This window comes from Musca autumnalis, unplaced genomic scaffold (genome assembly GCF_047663935.1).
Source record: "Musca autumnalis isolate F117 unplaced genomic scaffold, ASM4766393v1 scaffold_5, whole genome shotgun sequence".
Taxonomy (NCBI): domain Eukaryota; kingdom Metazoa; phylum Arthropoda; class Insecta; order Diptera; family Muscidae; genus Musca; species Musca autumnalis.
Window position 1 is genome coordinate 129,223,590 of NW_027412088.1, and position 25,587 is coordinate 129,249,176.

The 25,587-nt window shown below is 34.3% G+C and overlaps 1 protein-coding gene and 1 long non-coding RNA gene across 2 annotated transcripts in view; both read right to left on the reverse strand.

Annotated features, from left to right (window-relative positions):
- Nucleotides 1–1,735: 1,735 nt before the first annotated feature.
- The window catches only part of LOC141406155 (uncharacterized), a 48,153-nt gene continuing 24,301 nt past the window's right edge, over nucleotides 1,736–25,587 (reverse strand). The window contains exon 3 of the mRNA XM_073991290.1: nucleotides 1,736–2,222. Coding sequence (XP_073847391.1) covers nucleotides 1,803–2,222 — 420 coding nt within the window. The 3' untranslated portion in view covers nucleotides 1,736–1,802. The remainder of the gene's footprint in view (nucleotides 2,223–25,587) is intronic.
- Nucleotides 10,713–11,310, reverse strand: LOC141406813 (uncharacterized). Its single transcript, XR_012413513.1, has 2 exons — nucleotides 11,064–11,310; nucleotides 10,713–10,997 (listed from the first exon to the last, which is right to left on the reverse strand). It is a non-coding gene; the product is annotated as an uncharacterized lncRNA (long non-coding RNA).

The window sequence follows — 25,587 nt, forward strand, 5'->3', positions numbered from 1 at the left end:
TTATTTAAATGAAATTGTTCAATATAGAGGGTAATAAATGAAGTTGAGCCAATGGGGGAATACTCCACTCAATCAATCGAAAATGAGATTGAATCTTCAACAATAAACAAAACAAACAAAAAACAGCCGAGGCACGGGCGAATAGAGCTTTGTTAAAAACAAAATTCCAAAAACAACCTCACAAGCAACTGTTGTGATGTTATTTTCAACTCACAGAATTCGACGAATTCTTAGTTGATACGTGCTGACATGTTGCAGAATATTTTTTTTGATTTTGGTGTTTCTTTGGAGAAGCCGAAAAGTGAGTGTGATTCTCATTCATTTGGGAATACTAGACACTTAAAGAGTTCGGTTTTTCACTAAAAAGGCATCATTTCAAAAACTGAGAAGCCAATTGATAATTCCCTTCGCCGGGATGAAATCATGATATTGGTAGCGATCAGTAAAATTTTGCAACACTGTCAGTTCGTTTTGAAAAACATTACTCTCTGTAATAGAGGGTAATAAATGAAGTTGAGCCAATGGGGGAATACTCCACTCAATCAATCGAAAATTGTTTAAAATTATATACGTTTTTTGGTGGTTGAGTACATATAATGGCAAAAATTACAAAACAGCAATTTGAAATGCTGGTTGAAAAAGTGGAAGCCCACCCAAACGTAGCTCGTGGGTATGAAGGATGTAGCGGAGAATACCGCAACTACACCAACGCTTACACAATTTTTCCTCTATTGGCTGCAACACTTCACTGACAATGTGGGTTGAGCCATACCGAGGTAAAAGTTATTGCCATGGGATCTTTGAAAACTTCCTTCTGAAAAAAAAAACGTAAAGCAGCACACAATTTAACGAGTGGCTGCATGGCTGTTGACCTACGGTTTTTTTAAAGTCAATTTTAATGCCTCAGCTATATAAAGAACGGCTTTTGGAAGCCGAAAATAGCATTTAAACCTAAATTATAAACAATTATTTTCATGATTATTGGAAACAAAACATCTACTCACAGGGCTGATGCAGTTCTAAAGGATTCGATTTTTCTCTTAAATGTCTTCATATAGATGCTACTTTAAGTATATCTCCTCTTATAATTTTAGAAAAGCTTTCCTTTTGTTTACAGTTTGATCTGATTTTTTTCTCGAAACAAAAAACGCTCCGCTACAACGTCGATAACTTTCTATCGCTTTACGTAATGCAAATTTTACATTTTGTCGCAGAGACGACTGACAACGCGACACGACTCGTGTCGCAATACGGAATCGACCCATTAATGTGAAGTTTAAAATATTGAAAATGCTCTAAAATAATTAATATATGCATTTTTTTGTCAATTAAAATTTGGTCGAAAGAATTATAATGCCGGATTATAAAGATTTTCACGACCAATCGGTGTAAAATTTTCTGTCAACTTTTGTAGCACAGTGTCATTTATCAATATTTTCGAAAATTGCGCGTTGTAATGCTTTTGCGATGTACTAGAGAGTTATTAATCATTGGCTTGGCTACAAATTTTGTCTTAGTGTTTGATGGAAAATCTCAATGGTTAAGCTGTTATATGCCAAGTCAAAATCGGGGATCGATTTTCACCATAGACATATGCCCTAGTAGACTTTTTCGCTCAGTAAAATCCCATGAATCAGAAACGCTACTCGCCCATTAAAGTTTTTTCCTTCCATACAAATCGACCCGGCCTAATGTTCACTCCAACAACAAAATATTGCTAAATTAAAACAAACAGTTAAGGGGTATTATAATTAAATTTAATCAGTTGGTGGAAAATATTAAAAGTACATATTATCAAAACATCAAGACGATTTTATGGCCCAGCTATATATCCATTGTGTATGTCGATGAAAATAACTGCTCCAGGATTCTCTGACTACCTTCTTATTTTGTTCTATCACATGTTTTTGCTCGTTCCATTCAACTAGCAATTCTGACACCCTTTCTTCAAGTGTCTTAATTTTTTCCACCACATTTTCATCCAAAGCTCGTTGACTAAAAAACATTTTCTGGTGATATGTATGCATGAAAATGGAAAATATCAGCGCTATGAATGAACTTGCCACAGTACCAACTATACTGATAACTTTAATGAAATTTGTGTGTAATTTTTCCTTCTCATACGATGCATTTATAGCTGCCGAGAATTCCGTAAAAAGTAACTGCTCCTTCTTATCCGCCATTTTATATAAGTCAGAGTAATGTTTTTCGGATTCACAAAGCTGTAGAGAGAAAACATATAAGGAATAAAATAATTTTTTTATGTGTATCGGACATACAGTCAGAGTCAAAAGAAAGTTTACACCTCACAAAATGTTGTTAATAGCATAATTACACCGGTATAATGATATAATAAATATAAAACACAAATACAATTTTTTTAAGTGTTTAGTGTTGAATTAAAATCCAGAAAATATTAGGCCTTGTATAAGCTTAATTATGAAATAAATGAAGATAGATAAAATAACCCCCAATTTTAAGAGTCAAAAGAAAGTTTACACTCTTGCCAAAAGTAAGACTTTTTTAATTCTTTAGCTTTACAGGGTTGTATATCATGTGTACTGTGATTTCGATGTTGATTTCGCTGAAATAACGAAATGAGATGATTTCATTTTTGTATGCGAAATCATGATAAATGAAATGAAACGACGCCGAATGTAAACCAAGCATTCCTTTACTTTTAAAAATGGTAAAAGTGGTGAACTGTTCTCACTGTTCTCAACACTTTGCGGGTAAAAAGTGATTACATCAGGCACGTAAAGGAACACGACATAAGTTAGAAAATGTATCGAAACTTGTCTTCAACCGGGCGGTACCTTTATATTGGGGGTTATATCAAAGTGTAAACCTATGTTGACAATTTTTGGTGGAAGTTTTGTGACCACAGGTAATTTCAATTATCAAGTTACCGTTATTTCTGTGAAAAAAATTAGATAAAATTCTTTCTATGGGGACCATACCAAACATACACCTATGTTGACAATTTTTGGCGGAGGAGTTTCGTAACTGCAGGGAACCTCAAATAGTAAATAGCAGGTTGTTCGGTCAAAAAATGTAGTAAAAATCCTCAAAATACCGATGCGTAGAACAAATATGCTATTTTTTTTATCAAATTTATTTAAGATAACTGCATTTATGGCTTACGTGCACAAAAATGCCTGCAATTCTTCAATGTACAGGTACTACTACGAGCCCTAACCACTATTAATTCGTACACATAGCATTTTTCAACAATGTGATATTAAAATTTGCATATCTTCAGAACTATAATGACTACACAAACAAATTTTTATTATTCTTAAAGGTAATTTTATTCTCTTTAGACATATATTAATAAAAATACATATAAAGAAAAGGTCCTTTTAAAAACAAACAAAAAAACGAAAATTCATTATTTTTAACAAAAATATTGCGACCACTATTAATTCGTACAGTCACCAATTATCACTGGTAGAATTATGTTACGGCATCTCTGTTTTTTTTTTTTAAACGGTCTCGACCCACTTTGGCGTGGTACTGACTAGCTTTTGACAATCTTCTGGGGTTATCGAGTACCAAATTTTTTGAATTTAGGACTTTACCCGCTACAGTCCGTTGGGGTTCATTTCGAAGCTTTCTTTTCATACTAGCCGACAAATTTTCTATTGGACTAAGGTCTGGACAAGAGGATGGCCAATCCAGGACCTCGATTCCATTTTCTTCAAGCCACTTTTTCATATTTTTAGAAGTACCGGAAAAACACCATCCTATTAGAATAATTATTCCCCACAGTCTGCTAATTTCGATACAGATGTTATCAGATTTTCTTCCAGGTTTTTTATATATTTTCTGCATTTACGACCGCATCTATGAAATGGAGCTGACCAAAACCTTTGGAAGAAAGGTTTTGGTCAGCTAAACCTTTCTTCCAAAGGTTTTGGTCAGCTCCATTTCATAGATGCGGTTGGGGTCCGTTGGGGGTTCAGTCCGTTGGGGTTCATTTCGAAGCTTTCTTTTCATACTAGCCGACAAATTTTCTATTGGACTAAGGTCTGGACAAGAGGATGGCCAATCCAGGACCTCGATTCCATTTTCTTCAAGCCACTTTTTCATATTTTTAGAAGTACCGGAAAAACACCATCCTATTAGAATAATTATTCCCCACAGTCTGCTAATTTCGATACAGATGTTATCAGATTTTCTTCCAGGTTTTTTATATATTTTCTGCATTTACGACCGCATCTATGAAATGGAGCTGACCAACACCTTTGGAAGAAATACATCCTTATACCATAACGCTAGCTGAAAACTTTACTGTACGTTTTAAGCAGTTTTTATTGTATGCTTCGGCGCTTTTACGTAACACCCTTTTTCTTACATCACGAAAACAAACATATATAAAACTTTGATTCGTCGCTAAAGATAATGTTGTCCCATTGCCGTTGTACTCAAAATCTTCTCTTTTTAGTCCGTTTATTTCATTTTAAGCGCTGTAAGCAATGGCTTTTCCTTGGCCCGAACAATTATATAAAATATCAAGTTGACTTCAAAATACCGGCTTAATCTTTAACTTACTTTATATAAATTATAACCTTTTCATTTGCAGTCGGGTAAGGGCTTTCCAATTGCTTCATATCTCGAACAGTGCTTCTACGATTTAGTTAATGACATTTGACGAAGCTCTTTTATCGCGAGGACTTATTTCGGAATTCCGGCCTCGGTTTGAAACATTATTGCTGAAATTTCTTAATATTTTCACATTTTTCATATTATCTTTTTTTTCATATTTTATTTTCTCATATTTACTTTGTATTGTAGATCTTGGAGTTTTGATCAGTCGAAATCTGTCCATATGTCGTTCAAGATTTCAATTTATCGACGATTAAAATTAAAATTTCCTCCCAAATAGGCTTGCCAAGTGTCATTTTTAGAAACGATGAAAATTAAAATAAAATAAAGTTAAAATTTTATCTTTTTTGACTCCTTTATGCTAAGTTTACATTTACGAAATCCACTGATTTCAACTGTCAATTCCATAGCTCAAAAGTCAAATGAAATCTCATCTGGATTTCATTTGACGTTTAACCTATGGATTTGACAGTTGAAATCGAGTGGATTTCGTAAATGTAAACCAAGCATTACATTCTTATTCTATCATTGTAACGATAAATTTATATTTGTTGATTAAATTTTGATTTTTCGTTTAGCTTGAGCGCAATTTATAAACTGAACGAATAAATAGTTGTCAAATAATTTGCAGCAATAATTATAGGCCTTTTTGTATATTTAATATTTTTAGCATTTTAACATTGAGTTTAATATTATTTCTATGTCAGTTTAGAGGAAATAAAATGACCTTTCAGAAAAGTATAAATATGTCGGTGTTATTAAAATAATTAAACCTTTATTCTGGCGTTTGATGTTAAAGCGCGAAAAAATACCTGGTGTACGAATTAATAGTGGTTAGGGCTCGTATATATGCAATGGAATTGACATTTAAAACCCAGTGGGTTTGTTAAACGTACTATTAGACAAATAAAGAATTGCAAAAACCAGAATTGTAAAAAATTCTTTATTAATTGATCATTTATGGCAACAAATTATGTAAAAACTAAACAGTTTTTTGTGCAACTGCCTCTATTGACAATCAGAATAATGACTGTTAAATATTTTCTAATGATGTAAGTTCGCATGTCTACCTAATCATTATTATGTCCGTGAACTCGATTTCGCATACTATTTTAATTGGAATAGAATATAGTACGCAAACATATGGTAGGATCTAATTTCCATATTTGATAGGGTTTGTTGGATGAAAAATTTTTGGGATTATTTATGATAGTAGATGATAATATATATTCAATTAGCCAAAAGGAGTCATTCTATTACTATTGATACTGCACCGAGAGACTATTGTCCTACACTTTCAAAGCGAAAATCAGTAGTGAGATTCTCTAACTTATTTTTCGAGTTACCGACAAAAATCAGTAAAATTAAAATGCTTATAATTTCGGCAATTAACGATGTTTGTCGGTAAGTTAGCGACGAATAAAAAGTAGTCGTAAAGCTTTACCAATATCAACAGTGATGTTAACTTTTATTTGAATTTTTCATTCATAATTTTGCGTTTTAATTTTACCGATTTTTGTCGGTAACTCAAAAAAAGAGTTAGAGAATCCCACTACTGACTGTTTTACATTAGTCCCTTTTCCGACAACACATATGAGTTTAATATTCATTCTTTGCATACTTGTTTGTGGCCGATTCGGCATAGTTTATTGTCTAGGCTTTTTTTATCACTGAACTTTATCACATTCAATCAAGGCTAATTTAGGACGGTGATACAAAGGTTCATTTAGTAAGATTATCCAGAAGGTGAATTCAAGCCTTTAGTCTTCATTTGCTGTCAAAAGTTTTTGTGCTAAGAATCTACAAACAATAGAAGAAAACGATAAAATATTCTGCACAAAGAAATTGTATACATATGTATATTCTTTATAGAAACGAAATATTTGTTATTTATTTTTGATTAAAAATATGTTTTGTTGTAACGCGGCACTCAACGGACCCATTGTACCGAGGCCTTCAAAAACGGAAAAACACCATTATTTTGATTAGTCACAAACATTTGGGCCAACACGAGCTTATAATACCCTCCCCAAATAGAGGTGTAGGTTATAACTATATATTGCCGTGGTCAACGATCGCTATCCAAGTATAGCGGGTCAGCTCAACTTGCTTCCTTGAAAGTAAAAACAATCAAGAGGTCGCGTAAACCCGACTTGTTTCCGATCTGCTTCATATGATGCACGGACATAACTCCCAAATTGTCTACATCAACTTTTAATTTGAAATTGACCAAAAGGACATAACACCCATTGAGAGTTATATTCGCCAAGTACCATCGCACATACGCTGGTAGAGGGATTTCAATGAAATAATTTCATGAAATGAGACGTTCTTAGATCGAGATCCCCACTACAGGAATTTCATAAAATTACTTTAGTATAGAACTCGATCCATGGTATAAATATTTTCCAGGTAGAGATAAGTGTTATCTGTTTTGATTCTCCTGTAATACAAATGTCTAATTCCAAACGACATTTTGAATTCTTACTTCTATTTTCGATATAGATTTGGAGAGCAAAATATAATTGAGAATAAATACGATTTCCCACGAATATCTCCAAAGATAAAACGGGAAGAATTTCCTCGGTTGTATATGTAAACTCGATATTGGCATCAATTTTATTTTATCTGCTAGATGGCAACTCTATTTTTAATTACATCCTTTATTCCTTAAGGCCAGAACAGAATCAATCGTCGCTTGCTTCCCCAAATGTCAAATTATAAAGGAACGCCAGAGCCTCTTTGCAAATCCGCCTGAGTTCTCCTCTAGGAGGTTCTGGCATTCCTTTATAATTTGTCATTTGGGAAGCAAGCAAAGCCAACGACGATTGATTCTGTTCTGGCCTTCATTCTTTAGTTGTTAGTTCTTAAGTCGATGGTCAGACTAGCACGATTTCAACATGGCGACGTCAAGTTAATAGGCGAGGGGTATGAAGTAGTGAAACCCATGTACATGGTTTTCTGTGTTTGTTGTGTTGCCTCTTCTTGTTCTTCGTTGCAAGATTTTTTCTTCAATTTTCATTCATTTTTATTTTCTCAAGCAAACGTTAACAACAAAACAAACATAAATATATTTAATAAAAACATTTAATTAATGAAATAGTGAAAATTTAACTATTAATATTAATTTAATTATTAATGTTAATTATTTTGTGTTGTTTTTTGGTTTATTTATGTCTTTTTTTGTTTTTATTGGTATGAGAAACACAAACGCGAATGGTAAAATAAAGAGGACACGCAAAGACCTTAAATTTCATGTTAACGTGTGTGGACATTAAAGAAATTTGAAAAGAAACTTTAACGAAATTGGTTTCATGAAACCTTGCTAGTCTGACCATCGACTCAGTTTCATGTACAAGATTAAATGCCAAGTACTACCTAATTTAAATGCTACCCAATTCATTTAAAATCAGTAGTAACTTCGTTTTTGGTTTGGTAACTTTTTAAGTTTTGAACAACTATCCAATTTTTGATTTTGTTTTATCATTTTCCGCATTACTAAACATACAGAAAAAAGCAAACATGAGCGTGCGCCAAACTGTTTTTTCTTGCAAAATATTTTCTACCATCTGGCTATAAAATTAAGTCCGTGTTTATACGTTCAAAAATGGAATGGCAAATTTTCTTCTCAATTTCTTTTAAAATTTAATGTTTTTATCAATTTTCTGTTTCTTCTTCCCACTCATTTTCTCATTTGATCATTCAAAGGCAATACAAAGGCGATATTTCTTATAGAAACTAAATTAAATTTAATTAAAAATTAAATAAATACTTATGTATATGATTACTATTAATTTTTACTGATAATTTTTTGTTCAATTTATTTTTCATCTGTGTATTTTATTTGGAGTTTTTTTTCGACCTTTGAGTTTTTGAAAAATTAATTAAGCTCGAGGTCATGTTTTTTGATTTATATACAGTGACTGTCACTGAAAATGATGCAACCTGAAATAAAAAATGTAAACGTTGATAACTTGGATTTTGAGATTTTTTAACAATTCAAAAAACAATTTTGTAGGCTGAAAAGTTGTCTTTAAGATGACATACAAAAAAATTCAAAAATTCAAAAAATGAGCATTTTTAAATTGAGCATTAAAAATGATGCCCCACAATAATCGATTAATAATTTCCAAGTTTTTTGTGCCATTTTAGAGGTAGTTTACACTATCTATCAATGTCATATGACACGAAATAAAAATATTCCATATCCCCCAACGCAGGCAAAGTGGAGACGTAATTTCATTACATTTCTGCTGGTGTGGACGCACAGAGTAAATTGCGTAAGGAAAATCTCCAATATTGCACATATTAGAGAATATATAACGATGGAAAATTTCATGTCATATGACATTTACATATAGTGTAAACTACCCCTTAGTAATCAGAATGGTGGAATAATTGGTTCCCTATCGTTTTCAGTAGTTTTGCCATTGATTCCGATAAAAAAAATGATGTTCCTGACGTAATTTTGGCATGATTGTAATTAATGCCCCTTTGTAGGCAATTTGGCTAGAAATTTTTGAAGTTATTTTCCAAAAATGAATGTGAAGAATCATTAAGGGTTATGCCTAGAGTACGTACAAAGAATTTAATGATATTTAGAAAGTCCTGTATTAACCAGATTTGTCCCATATCAGACTAGCCCTTGACGGCATTGACCTGATAGAGGAAGAAATGAGGGCATAGAACAAAAGTTTTCGCACTTTTCTTGAAAATATTTTAAAAGTGTCCATTTTTTGATTTCCGGTAAAATTTTACTATAACGGTACTGTAAATGGAATATTTTTGTATGCCATCTTTCTATAACATCTTAAATAAATTTTTGTTAGAATGCGTTCCAACAACTAAAATTAATGGGCCGATTCCGTACAGCGAGGCGAGTCATGTCGCGTCGTCTATCGTCTCTGTGACAAAATTTAAAAAATGCACTACGTACAGCGATAGAAAATAATCGTCGATAACAAGTTATTTTTATTTTTTTTTTTTATTTTATTTTTATTCGTTAGTAAAAATGTACGGCGACAGCTAATTTGTTGTCGCCGGAAAATGAACATTTCGGCGACAAAATTTGACGACGTCAGGCGATATTGCCATACGGAATCGAAAAATTGCATTTGACAACGCGACACGACTCGCCTCGCTGTACGGAATCGGCCCATAAAAATAGAGATAAATGTCCTTGGATAACATCTGAGTTATCAAAGATTAAAAATTCAAAAACAAACTATTTCGAATATATAAAAAGTCAGCTACGGAAAATGAAGAATTTGTCAATAACTCTGATATTGCAGAATGTTTTGCATATTTTTGCCACAACTTATTCTAATTCAACGTATCAATTTCAAGATTCGTATCCTTACGAGCTGTCTCAGATCGACCAAATTTATATGCCCTTTTTACAATGTCAAGATGTTTCCAAAAGTCTACGGAGTTTAAAATCTGTTAAAAGTCCAGGTCGAGACCATATACCTAGTATAATTCTTAAGCATTGTTCAAATACATTAGACACACCTTTAACCCTATTGTTTAATTATTCCCTTAAATTTGGCTACTTTCCCACTTTATGGAAAAAGTCATATATAATACCTCTTCACAAGTCCTGAAGTCTAACAAATGTATCGAACTATAGAGGAATTGCAAAATTAAGTTCTATTCCGAAATTGTCTGAACATTTAATTACAGCTGTAATTTCACACAAAATTCAACCCATGCTAAGTCAATATCAACATACCTATAATTGATGAAATACGTTTGCTAAAGTCTTAATACAGTATTGAGGCTGAAACTCATAATAGTATTCCTATATTCTACCTCGCTTTGTGGCAATCTTATAGATTTCAACTCAACATCACTAACAATCCAACTTTACATACTCTACACTATGAAAAATTCCATTCAATGTGGGCGTGAAATAAATATGTGCCTGCAAACTTAAGTGGCGGTAACGTGGATCCACGAACGTCGCCGAAGGGACTGTGCCAAATTTCAAAGTTCAATCTGTATTTAGCTCTTCCTTTTATTGCGCTGTTCACAATTTTTTTCCACAAAGCGCCACAACCCAAAATATGACCCTAATTTTTGATTAGAAAAAAATAAAACAGCGCTTTAGGAAGGATTTTACCAAATTTATAATTTTTAAATCATGTATGTATAAAATGCACTTCAGTAGGAAGTGTCCTTTTGACCAATGATGTTTTGCCAAACATACGTCAAATATAAATAATGCAGGTTCTGTTGCTTCACCAAAGGCGGTTTGTAGAAGCACACAAGCATATTTATTGGTCTAAAAGACAAGTTCTTGTCCACATAAAAACCATAAATTGGGGATATTCTATATTTTGTCTTTCCGAGCTATTACGATGGAGGCTAATGAAATTTTTCTTCATATCCTGGAATAAAACCACCAAAATTTACGTCAATCATGTATTGTTCATTTACCTCCTAGAAGTACTCACATACACACTTGACGTTTTTGAAGTTGAAGTTAATCTTGGGGTTCGCATTGTTGGGATACATGTAGACACTAATTTTAGACTCCTTCCTTCAAAAAGAAGATATTTTTCCTCCTTTACGCGCATTATCTTCTGTAGTTGCGAAGAATTAATAATTTCCACTCAAAAATACATTAATAAATACAAAAATATATTATTTGACAATTTGTATTTTTATCGATATTCGTCGGTATGTGCTAACGATTTCTACAATCGGTAACATAAAGTTACAGAATAGCACATTCGTTAACTCAACCGAATATTTTTGTTAACTACCGATGTCGGTTCGTTATTAAAAAAGTTACAGAATCGCACTACAGGATGATCTACAAATAAATAAATACAATGTTATTGCTTTATCACAGAAGTTAAAACACACAAAAATAAGAATATAAAAAGCAAAATACGTAAAAAACATAAAATTATATTTACTTAAAATTACAGCAGCATCACTACCATCGAATACAAAAACCAAATTAGATAAACAGGAAAAAAAATAATGTCATATACCAGATTCCATGTCGAGGAAACAACAAAGAAACTTGCCAAGAAGTTTATGTGGGCACGACGAAAAATAAGCTAAAAACAAGAATATCAGCTCACAAGTCAGATATTAAATTAAGACAACAATATGACAAACCGAAAACAGCACTAGTAAGCCACTGTGCAAGTAAAACTCATCAATCTGATTTCGAGAGAGTGAGAGTATTGGAGAGCGAATCCCATCACAACAAACGTTATACGATGGAAATGCTACATATACTCAACGTACCAACAATATGAATTTCAACGGAATGAATTTCAAAACATACGCCGACAACAGCGCTTTAAGCTACAGAGGCTTAATTGGCAAAGCCAATAATACCAGGTCAGGCAATGTGCGCTTGCTGAGAGCAAGTGAGCATACATTTCAATGCATTTCACATTGAAGTTTTCGCTCACTTGCTCTCAGCAAGCGCACATTGCCTGACCTGGCAATAATATATAGCAGAAATGCTCTGCCTCACACACAAAAGTGTAAAAAATACATGAGTCTCTCGCAAATTTGCCCACCAATGATATATAGAGAGTCGGTTCGTTATTAAAAAAGTTACAGAATCGCACTACAGGATGATCTACAAATAAATAAATACAATGTTATTGCTTTATCACAGAAGTTAAAACACACAAAAATAAGAATATAAAAAGCAAAATACGTAAAAAACATAAAATTATATTTACTTAAAATTACAGCAGCATCACTACCATCGAATACAAAAACCAAATTAGATAAACAGGAAAAAAATAATGTCATATACCAGATTCCATGTCGAGGAAACAACAAAGAAACTTGCCAAGAAGTTTATGTGGGCACGACGAAAAATAAGCTAAAAACAAGAATATCAGCTCACAAGTCAGATATTAAATTAAGACAACAATATGACAAACCGAAAACAGCACTAGTAAGCCACTGTGCAAGTAAAACTCATCAATCTGATTTCGAGAGAGTGAGAGTATTGGAGAGCGAATCCCATCACAACAAGCGTTATACGATGGAAATGCTACATATACTCAACGTACCAACAATATGAATTTCAACGGAATGAATTTCAAAACATACGCCGACAACAGCGCTTTAAGCTACAGAGGCTTAATTGGCAAAGCCAATAATACCAGGTCAGGCAATGTGCGCTTGCTGAGAGCAAGTGAGCATACATTTCAATGCATTTTACATTGAAGTTTTCGCTCACTTGCTCTCAGCAAGCGCACATTGCCTGACCTGGTATTATTGGCTTTGCCAATTAAGCCTCTGTAGCTTAAAGCGCTGTTGTCGGCGTATGTTTTGAAATTCATTCCGTTGAAATTCATATTGTTGGTACGTTGAGTATATGTAGCATTTCCATCGTATAACGCTTGTTGTGATGGGATTCGCTCTCCAATACTCTCACTCTCTCGAAATCAGATTGATGAGTTTTACTTGCACAGTGGCTTACTAGTGCTGTTTTCGGTTTGTCATATTGTTGTCTTAATTTAATATCTGACTTGTGAGCTGATATTCTTGTTTTTAGCTTATTTTTCGTCGTGCCCACATAAACTTCTTGGCAAGTTTCTTTGTTGTTTCCTCGACATGGAATCTGGTATATGACATTATTTTTTTCCTGTTTATCTAATTTGGTTTTTGTATTCGATGGTAGTGATGCTGCTGTAATTTTAAGTAAATATAATTTTATGTTTTTTACGTATTTTGCTTTTTATATTCTTATTTTTGTGTGTTTTAACTTCTGTGATAAAGCAATAACATTGTATTTATTTATTTGTAGATCATCCTGTAGTGCGATTCTGTAACTTTTTTAATAACGAACCGACTCTCTATATATCATTGGTGGGCAAATTTGCGAGAGACTCATGTATTTTTTACACTATATAGCAGAAATGCTCTGCCTCACACACAAAAGTGTAAAAAATACATGAGTCTCTCGCAAATTTGCCCACCAATGATATATAGAGATCGCTATATACAACGAAACAACAGTGCAATATTTTTAACTGATGACGATGGTAGTGATGCTGCTGTCAGGGTTTCAGAGTCGGCGTCGAGCAATTTTGCTGGAGTCTGAGTCGAAAAAATAACTCGATTCCGACTCCGGGCAAATATTTTTCCTACATACTCTGTTTATTTTATTCTTATATGAAAAATGTGCGAACAAATTATTTTTTTTGGTCCGTTTATTCATATTATGTATAAGAAAACTATGGACAAAAGCTATATTGTACTCAGTTAAAGGATGAGGCAGAGGATATTTACTAACATTTGAGCTCCACTATAATCAATTTCTATGTACATTTTGCCGTTTCAATATATCTATTGAATTCAGTACATAGTTTAAAGTTATATATTTTAAATTCGTCACAGAATTCTTATCAAGCCGAATTGTTTTAATTTCACATATTGTTCCTTATATAGGTCAAAGTTTTTATAGCCCATTCAAGTTGACAATGTTCAAAGCTTAAAGATTTTGTTAAAGGGAAGGATGCTTCGGTTTTATTGAGTTTTAATTTTAATGGGATAAGTTCAGGATTTATATGCAAGTTTTGTAGTTGAGTATTATATTAGAACGAATGTTCTCTCAAGGAATATCTAATGAAAAAGCCAACATATAGGAAGAAATTGGAAACTTGTACATATTTAATATTTTGAGTGGTATTGAAAATTAACATCAAGGTCGACTCCAGAGTCGGAGTCGAACAAAAATCGCTGTAACAGTGTTTTATTATTATGTTTGTATGTTCAACATACAACAACAACAAAGTCGCTCGACTCCAAACCCTGGCTGCTATAATTTTAAGTAAATATAATTGTATGTTGTTACGTATTTTGCGAAACTTTTTATATTCTTGTTTTTGTGTGTTTTAACTTCTGTAATAAAGCAATTAAATTGTATTTTTTATTATTTGTAGATCATCCTGATGATGTAATTCATGAAAATTGCGAAATATTCATTATGAAATAAAGATATAAATCAAAAAACATGACCTCGATCTTAATTTTTCATCACAAAAGTTTTTAATTCAAATGTATGCGTTGTTGATTTGCCAGCGGAACAAATAAAATGAAAGAAAATGCAGAAAAAACTGCGAAAAATAAAGAAACGAAACAGCCCAGCAAAAAGTTTGCATCCGCGGATGCAGTTGTATCACTACAAGCGTACGGTACATTTGCCGTTGGAGTACATCTTTTCCTATGAATTCACTTATGAATTTTACAAGAGAGCGCGCAGCTAGGATGCACTCCATTTTGCTTCCACAGCACACGGCTAGGATGCAGTCCATTTTCGATCCAAATCACGGCTTAAGATGCAGTGCTTTGGATTGAATTTATATGCATTCGTCGGATTGCATTTGCAATCTGTCTAAAGATGCAATTAAAATGGAAGCCATTGCGAAATATCCCAAAATAAATAAAATGCATTTATTATCTGTGTAAAACAAGAACACAAAGAACTTTATTTTATAAACACAAATTACAAAAAAAATTTCCATTAAATTCAATCACATTTGAGCTTACGTCCTCCGTTCTCGATTAAATCCAAGCGCATTTGATTTTCTTTCATCATCCTAAAGTTTTTTATGTTGCCTTCCCATCACTAGTTCAGCTTTCGAAAAGGACACCAACTCCACTCCATTAAAAATTTCCGTCTCGTGAATTACCGCAAAAATGTTCGCAACTTAAGTTTTTATTTCTTTATTTTATAACAAATTTTTCGAAATGTATACACTCTTGTTTATCTTTTGAAGAAATGTGTAGGGATCAACCAACTGTTTTTTTCTGTAGGGATCTCTAGGGCAACTGCTTATAAAATGTATCGAACGGAGTGCATTTTTCATAACTCTGTTGGACCACATTGAAAGATGTTGTGAAATCATAACTCCAATTGCACAACTTCCAAAATTTTTTGCTGGGAGAATTTGCGAGTACATAAACTCAATTTTCTTTCCCATTAACTTTGAACGTCTAAACACCGACTAAGCCATGTAGTTTGATAATAGCTGTGTCTGGTTACCCTAAAATTTGTAATAATTTGTACCAATTGTTGCTGGAAGTCGTCTGTTAACACAAAAAACCAGCAAAAGAGAGCGATTCGAGAGAGACATTTTGACAGTTATTTCACTGAGAGCTTGCAAATTCTTGCTGGACAAATTTCTTCTAGCAAGCACTTGCAAGCTCTTCTTCTTCCTGAAAACAATCAATAAGCTGTTTTTAGTTTTTTGTTGATTTATGTTTGTGAACATTAAAAACAATTTTATTGTGGAAATAACATAGTCTAATTGTATTGTTTTATGGAGAACAAATTTGTAAAGTGGAAAAATACTTTTTTGTTTCATTTTCTTTTTTATTTTTAATAAAATACAACGTGTTTGCTTCCTTTGTTGGCGGACAAATTGTTCTGTTTTGGCAAGTCAGCTGATTGCTTGCTGGTTCTTGCTGGGAAGGTGTCTGTTTAGTTTTTAAAATTTTCTAGCAAAAGAGAATAAAAACCCCTTACTCTCTGAGAAAGTTCTTGCTGGACAATTCTTGCTGGGAAAGTAACCAGACAGACTTAATGTGGCAGAATCCTTCAAAATAAGTAGGCCGATACTCATGACTGAATGATAAAAGATAGTCGCATCTGTCAAATTTATGTAAATACAACTCTGTATGTCTGTACTGGAGCGTGTCAAGTACAGAACAATAATACGTCATGACATTTCATAACAAAAACAAAATAAGTTTGTTATTAATTTGTGTTTATAAAAACTTAAAACTTGGCAACCCTGTTGTGTAAAGTTGTGATTTTGTGCGCTCTACGTTTAACTTACTTGAATTATAATTTTTAATTATTTTAATCAGAGTTAAATTGTGATAAATTGTGTTTAAATCGTAGATAAGTATACCTAATTTAAGTGTACTTGTTCGTGCATTTGTTTATTAAGTGAAATGTAATAAATTACTAGCTTCTTTAAATTTCATCTAATTGGAAAGTTCTTTTCTTATTTTTCCGTAATTGATATCTTGTAATTTCTCTCTCTTTTGTGTTACATTTCTGTGCTATTTATATAAAACAGAGTTGCCATCGCATAATTTTCTGTTTTTAATAAGACATTGAATACTGGCATCGGATCTTCTACCAATTTTCTTTTTGCTTTAAACTTTTAATAATATCTTCTTCTTATGTTAATTTGGCTTGAGGTCGGTAAAATAAAAAACAGACAAAGTTTGTTTTTTAATGTTGATTTATTTTCCGATATTTCGACTATCATCGATAGTCATCATAAGGGATTTATTGTTGGTTTTTATTACTCTGACAGCTTTTCACATCCTCTTTTGTTGACAAAGAGTTGGAAAATTCCAAACTCACTCAACCACGATTTCAACGGACTCAGATTGTGCTGTGTAAAATGTCGAAATATTGATATTGAATTTTATAATTTTGCTAATGATCTATCAATTGAAATATCTGAAATAAATAAGGAAATCTGGAATGCGTATTTACGAATGTCTCGTTTCAGTTCGATTTTTGAAAAATATCCAAATTTAGATGGATTGTTGTCATCACCCGTCGTATCTCAACCGAAACGTAAAAGGTCTACAAAGAGGACTTCAAACAAATCGAAATATTCTGGTACACCTAATGTTTCAGTCGGTGGGTTTTTGTCCCCCCTTATATCTGCTAACATCGTTACGGAATACGGGAGGACGAAAACAGACACCGCCACTGTGTCAGACCCAGCTCTGCCAACTACGGCAACTAACAAAGAAATGGTCAGGGGCTCTGTTAATCCTCCGAGTGCAGCGAGTAATTCCACTCCGACTCTGAGGAGTAGGAAAGCCCTAAAAGTTTCAACATCGAATACTGGGACCACTTCTGTTCTCACTAATAAAGATGTTGAATCTGGACAAACAGAGTTAGTTCCGCCACCCTCGGCTGTCATCGTTGAAGTTTCTGTGGGTTCTGCTAATCCTTTTAGTGTAGCGAGTATAGGTACTCCAACTTTAAGGAATAAAAAAGCCCAAAAATTCTACATCTTCTACGAATTAGTACACTGACCTCATAGACCGTAGTCGATTTCAAAAAACTCAATTTTATTTTGCTATCAGAACGTAAGGGGACTAAATACAAAATTGTCTCGACTGTTCACCGATAGTTTCGATTTTGATTTCCAAGTCATTGTTTAAATAGTGAAGTTTTATGCTCAAAGTATCAAATTTTTAGAAAAGATCGAATCACCAAAAGAGGCGGTGGTGTTCTAATTGCTGTCGATTGCAAGTATCATTCCAATATAATTGCAATAAATGACACGTCTGATTTTGAATTTTTAAGTGTGTGTATAGAATTAACCAATTTCAAATTATTTGTTACCTGTTCATACATACCACCTGCTTCTGATGAATATTTATATTTTCAACATTTGTCTGCGATAGATTCAATTGTAAAAAAGATGAATGATACTGATATCATTCTAATTCTAGGAGATTTCAATTTACCCTCAATAAAGTGGCTTTCTCTTGAGGATTCTGATGGGATGACCCCATTAACCTCGAGTGCCAATTCAAATCAACTTGACTTTGATGTTGTAACTCGCTTCTCAGATATAAATATGTATCAAAAAAATCATGTAACAAATAAGTTTGATAAGATACTAGATTTAGTATTTGTGAATAATACTCTCAATTTTGAAATCTGTAGAATTCATCCTGTAATAAGTCCCGAGGATGATCACCATCCCGCACTATGCTTACAAATGATTTATGATTCCTCAATTACAACACATGTCCCTCTTAGTACTTTCAAATCTGTTTTCAATTTTAAAAAGACTAACTTTCAAAAGCTGAATCATCTAATTTCTACTATTGATTGGTTCTCTTTGTGTCAGTGTAATAATCATCTTGACCTCGAATATGCCGTTAAGAAATTTTACGACGTTAGTATAAAATTCTTCTAAAAAATTGCCATGGATTACACCTGAAATATTTGCTCTAAAAAAACTCTAAAAACAAACTTTTCAAAAAAAAATAAAAAATCAGGATCTACGTTAGATTACTCCAATTATTCCGTTGCTAGATCTAAATACACCATTGAGTCCCACAAGTGATATAAGGCTTATATTGATAGTATTAAGATAAATATTAAATCTGATCCAAAATCATGTTATGACTTTGTTAATTTAAAACGAAAAAGTACTCGAAGACCTTACTTATTAAAACATAATAACGAAGAATTTGTTAGTGATCATGATATCGCTGAGTGTTTTGCAAATTTCTTTGCCTCAACATACTCATATAACAACAGTTCCTTGAATATTCCATATCCATATCAGTTATCTAACATGGATAATATTTATATGTCGCTTCTCTCAATGGAAGATATCTCAAAAGGTTTAAGTTGCCTCACACCTACAAATAGCCCTGGTCCAGATGGAATCCCCAGCATAATTCTTAGAAACTGTCACAACTCCTTAGCTATTCCATTATCACTTCTTTTCAATCACTCCTTAAATCTTGGTTATTTTCCCACATTTTGGAAAAAGTCTTATTTGGTACCTCTTCATAAATCTGGCAGTTTATCAGACGTATCCAATTATAGAGGAATTGCAAAACTGAGTGCAATTCCAAAACTATTTGAGAAACTTATTACTGATGTAATTTCCCATAAAGTCCCAAACACATTAAGCCCTTATCAACATGATTTTCGTGGTGGACTATCCACTGTCACGAATTTAGTTCAATATACCTCAGAGGTAATTAAAGGTTTAAGTGAGAAAAAGCAAACTGACACGATCCATACCGACTTCTGTAAATCATTCGATAGAGTTAACCACAAATTACTAATTTAAAAATTAAATTGTATCGGATTCAGTAAAAACTTATTATCTTGTGTCTCATCTTATCTGCACGATATATCACAAGTGGTTTTATTCGAGGATTGTTATTCTAAATTAATAAATGTTCCATCAGGCGTTCCTCAAGGGAGTCATCTGGGTCCTTTACTGTTTCTATTGTTTGTTAACGATTTACCAACGTCAATAACACATTCCAAAGTACTTATGTATGCAGACGATGTTAAAATTTTTATAACTCACTTTAAAGAAATGTAAGCATATGTGTTTTTCTAGAACCTCACCTTTAAAACATGTATTTTGCATTAATGAATCTACTCTAATATCTGTGGATTCGTTTGTTGATCTAGGGATCCTAGTGGATCCCAAACTAGATTTTAATAATCATCTTATTGTGTTGGTTAACAAAGCTCATGGAGTTCTAGGATTCATCACCAAACAATTGTTTGTGTCACTTGTTAGACCCATACTAGAATATGGCTCAGTAGTATGGGATCCTTATTACACGAAATACTCCGATAAAATTGAATCTGTTCAAAAATAATTCTTGCTTTTTGCTTTAAGAGGCTTTCATTGGAATAGTGATTTTGTCTTGCCATCTTATACCAGCAGACTTAAGCTAATTAGATTACCAACATTAAAAAGCAGACGTGTAATGTTTAATACAATTATAGTACAAAAAATTTTGAATGGCGATATACCTTCCTTATTTCATCTATTAGCATAAATATTCCTACCAGACCTAGTAGATACTAGATACGTCTCTGTCATATTAATGTTCATCGCACAAATTATGCATCTGGAGAACCAGTCTGCAGAATGTGCGATGATTTTAATTCCTTATATTTTATTGGGCGACGTAGGGGATGGAAGATATCAAGGAACGGTCCTGACCGGTTTTAACATGGCAAAGCCCAGGATTTATCTTGGTCCCTCTTTCATCTCAAGTGGACACTGACCTCCCCGTGGTGTCACCTGGGGAACTGCCTTAACACCCGTTAAAGGTAGTGAGCTAACATGTGCCGCGCGTTCACCCATAAGAACGTTAAAAACTTGGGTTTGGGCGTCGGGTTAGTAACCCTCCCCTAGAAAAAACAGCCTACTACGAAAAAACGAAAGAAAAGAAAAACAAACCCCTCTAAAGTTGACGAACCCCGCAAACGTTTTAACGACCATGATCTGCGAATCTGCACCTGGAATGTTCGCACTCTTTATAGAGAAGGTGCAGTCTTCGCATTGGCAGACGTACTTGAAAAGTACAAGGCCGATATTACTGCCATACAGGAAATACGATGGATTGGGAAAGGCGTCAAAACAACACCTAAAGGTGACGCACTGTATTATAGCTGCCATGACGTAAAGCATGAGTTTAGTTGCGGATTCGTAGTTAGTCGGAGACTAAAACGTCTGGTATCCAGCTTCACCCCAGTGAATGAAAGACTTGCTGCAATTCGAATAAAAGCTAAATTCTTCAACATCAGCTTTATTTGCGCTCATGCTCCCACTGAAGAAAAGGACGAACAGACCAAAGATATATTTTACGAGCGCTTAAAAGAAACATATGACCGTTGCCCTGCCCATGACATTAAAATCATTCTAGGCGATTTTAATGCCAAAATTGGAAAGGAGAATATCTTTGGGCCAACAGTCGGGAAATTCGGTCTCCACAGTGAAACATCTGACAATGGTATGAGGCTGATAGAATTTGCAGCTGCAAAAACATGGTAGTTAGCAGTACCAGATTTAATCATCTCGATATTCATAAGGGCACCTGGCTGTCTCCAGATCAAAGAACAAGTAATCAAATTGATCATGTTGTGATAAATGGAAGACCTTCATCCAGCGTGTTGGATGTACGATCGTTCCGAGGCGCAAACATTGATTCGGATCACTACCTTGTTGCAGCAAAGGTACGTACCCGTCGTAACGTTGCAAATAAAGCACGAACAGACACAACGCGGAAGTTGGACATCGATAGGCTGCAAACACAACAGATAGCCACAGCATATTCCACTCAACTAGCCCAATTGCTTAACGCGAGCACTCCTTGTCCCGATAACATAATAACACAATGGCAAAATATTGCCCACTCCATGCAAACAGCCGCAAAATCCATACTTGGATTCCAGAGACCTCCACAAAGGAATTCATGGTATGACCAGGTGTGTCGTGCTGCTACCGAAGTTAAAAATGCGGCATATAGAGCTACTTTACAATCAGTAGCAACTCGTAGCGCACGAGAGAGATATCTGGAGAAAAGGAGAGAAGAGAAACGTCTTTTCCGCAAGAAAAAGAGAGAAATGGAAAAGCGGGAGTGTGAACAAATCGAGATGTACAGGAGCCAGAATGAAGTCCGAAAATTCTACCAAAAAGTGAAACATCAAACAGATAGCTTTGGTACAGGCACATCCTCCTGTAGAGACCAGCAAGGTAATCTGGTAACAGATACAGATAGCGTGCTCAGGATATGGAAGGAACATTTCTCCAATCTGCTGGTATCCAATAGTAGCGAAGACGATGATACCACAGATCCAATCCCAGAAGATGGTATAGAATGTATACCGCCCGGCCAAGATGAGGTAAAAACAGCAATCAACCGGCTGAAGAATAATAAGGGGTCGATTATGGATAGCAACTCAACTGTAGTTGCGTTGCCAGAAGAGAAAATCATGCGATTCAATCAATATTAATTCAGCTATTAACTTAATTGTAAAGAAGTATAAATTTTAATGTGGAAATAGAAAATTCTATCACTAAATTTGGTGTGGGCAACGCAACTAAAGTTGGGTTGCTATCTATAATCGACCCCTAAAGCAGCAGGAGCCGATGGCTTACCAGCCGAGCTGTTTAAAACCGGAGGCGACGCGCTGATAAGGTGTATGCATCAGCTAGTTAGCACCATCTGGCAGGAAGAACGCGTACCCGACGATTGGAACCTGAGCATCCTATGTCCCGTCCACAAGGAAGGAGATAAGACTGTATGCTCCAACTATAGGGGCATAAGTCTTCTCCCTATTGCCTACAATATAGTGTCAGGGATATTGTGCGAACGATTAAAGCCAATGGCCAACGAAATAATTGGACCATAACAATGTGGCTTTAGACCTGGCAAGTCCACCATTGACCAGATATTTACCCTGCAGCAAATCCTAGAGAAGACCCAAGAGATGCAGATCGACATAGTTCACCTTTTTGTCGATTATAAAGCAGCATTCGACAGTCCCCTCCGATCAAAAGGTATTCCAAGCCATGTCTGAATTTGGTATCCCCGCGAAGCTCATCCGGCTTTGTAAGATGACTTTAACTGACTTTAACTGAAACATTTTGCTGGAAAAGGTAATACGAGATGCAAATGTCAAAAGAAATGGCACAATTTACACCAATAGCCACATGTTACTTCCCTATGCTGATGACATATACATCATGGGACGATCAGTAAAGGAAGCAGAGTACGTAAAAATACTTTAAATAAAATTTCCAATCGTTTCGTTTCGTATTTTCCATAGGAACAATACAAAACGAAACATAACCCTCGTTGGCCGAGCTCGCTGTTTAGTTTCGTTTTGTTTACATTCGTGAGTACGAACAAAGCGAAAAGTACTCAACTCCACAACAACAGATAGAAAACTAAATAGTACTTAACACATGTGAATAAATCAAAAACGTTTGGTGGTTGATAAAATTCACTGTGGTATGCTGATGCTAACTTATAGGGTTGTTAAGCAATCACATGTGTGTGTGTGTCTGAGTGTGTCATTGACCATAACGCACGGCAAACGTTTCCCAAAAATACTTGTCGTTTCGGTGGTGAATGAAACAACTTGGCAATGCATAGCCGAAGTTACATTTCACCAATCGTACGGTTTCCATCTTTTTACGTTGAAAAGTTTGTGTTTTTGTTTTGGTTGTGAGAATGAAACGATTCAGAGAAGCTGAAAAGTTTGTGGCTTTGTGTGATTGGTACGGGAATCGTTTTGTTTCTTTCCGTTCATTGAAAGGAAGTAACTGATACCTTTAGGAAGGTCGAAGCAGAATCTGCGAAAGTGGGTCTGGCGGTAAACGGTGAAAAGACCAAATTGATGGTGTCGGCGCGCAAAGCGTCCATAGAGCTCGGACCAACTGTGGAAGTTGGTACCTATAGTTTTAAGGTAGTTAAAGACTTCGTCTAACTCGGCACTGCCATAAACACAACAAACAACATCAGTTGTGAAATAAGAAGAAGAATTGTATTGGCCAACAGATGCTACTATGGTCTAAGTAATGGGTACTTTACACGGTATGTTTTTTACATATGAGTTGTCACTTCTCCCATACAAAATGTATATGCAAAGTGACAACTCATATGTAAAAAACATACCGTGTAAAGTACCCATAAGCAATTTAAAAACAAAGCCACATCTCGTCAAACAAAAATAACACTATACAAAACGCTGATACTACCCGCGCTAATGTATGGCTCCGAAGCATGGGTACTTGCGCAAGCAGATAAGGCAGTGCTTGGTGTGTCTGAGAGGAAAATTCTTCGAAAGATCTACGGGCCGATTTGCGTTGACGGTGAATATCGACGTCGTATGAACCACGAGCTATATAAGCTATACAAAGACATGAATATAGTTAAACGTATCGAGATGCAACGATTGTGTTGGCTAGGCCATATCATGAGAATGAGCGATGATGAACCCGCTAAAAAGGCGTATGAATACATGCCACATGGCGGTGCACGCAGAATCGGTAGGCCTAAGGTTCGATGGAGCATACAAGTGGATGAAGAAATGAAAAGGCGCGGTATTCCAAAAAGTCAAGCGAAAAACAGAGAGGAATGGAGATCTTTTCTTAGTTCGGTCTATGGAACAAATGTTCTGTAATGGGCCAACTAATAAAGTAAGTATATTTTATTGTAGACTTTGGTTTAGGGGTCGATCGTCGATAACAATTACCGTTGAGTGGCGTTGCCAGTTGTCAAAATTGATCCACGTATGGCAACTCTCAACTGAAGTTGCGAATCTCAGTTGACGAAGCGGCTGTTTTTCAGCAACCACCAATTTTCAGTTGCAGAGAAACAAGAAGTAAAATAGAAGGAAAAATAAACATTTTGTTAACAATTATTGATTCTTTGCATCATTAATTAATTTTGTGTATCAATATGGTGAAAAAAAAAACGACAAAGCAGCAGTTCGAAATATTAATTGATAAACTGAGTGAAAATCCAAACGTAGCGCGAGGAGTTCGGGAGTTTTGGTGAAACCAGGAGGTCCATTTCGGACAGTTTAAACAGCCATGAACCTCTAACACGAACACCTGAAGAGTGGCAGAGTCTGGATTCACTTTAAAGCAAAGTTGAAAAAGAAAATGCCTCAAAATAAAATAAACTTCAACGACACTGGTGGTGGTCCATCAAAATAAGTGTATTTATCGCCTTTGGAGCGGACAGCAGCAAATCTTTTGCAAATGAATTTGGTGACAAATACAGTAGGTTCAGTATATTTTCTTCATCATCAAAAAATAATTCCACCGAACTTATCATTTTTTGGGACAGCAAATAAAACTTGACGATCCGAAGATTCAATGGGCAGGTTATATTCCAATATTGGGATGTTTTCCAAATTTGCTCGAAAACTCAGCCAAAATATAAAAATATTGTCCAGAATACACAAAAGAGTTATCCAAAGCGCAGTTATTTTTAAAATGTTTTTTTTTTTTCTTTTTTTTTGGCGAATAGAGGTCACAAGTTTGAAAAAACACTGATCGATAACATGTTTATGACTTTTTGAAATGTTTTCACAAAAATGATTTCCTGTAGCAGGGATGTATGAACTTTTGCCTAATAATCACTACGCTATCGTTTATTTCATTGAAATATAAAAAAAGTTCACTCACAAATCGATTTTAAAAATATAATTTTTTGAAAAAATGTATGAAATGAAAAAAAATTTTTTTTTCAAAAATTATTTTTTGTTGCAGGAATAAATAAATATAAGCCTATTAATAACTATAATAATGTTGATTTCATTCAAATATTGAAAAAGGTCATGCACAAACCACTTTAAAAAAATTTAAAATTTTTTGTTTTTTGTTAAAAAATTATATCTTTAAATAAAAGCGTTTACGACATTTTTACGATTCTCAGAATTGA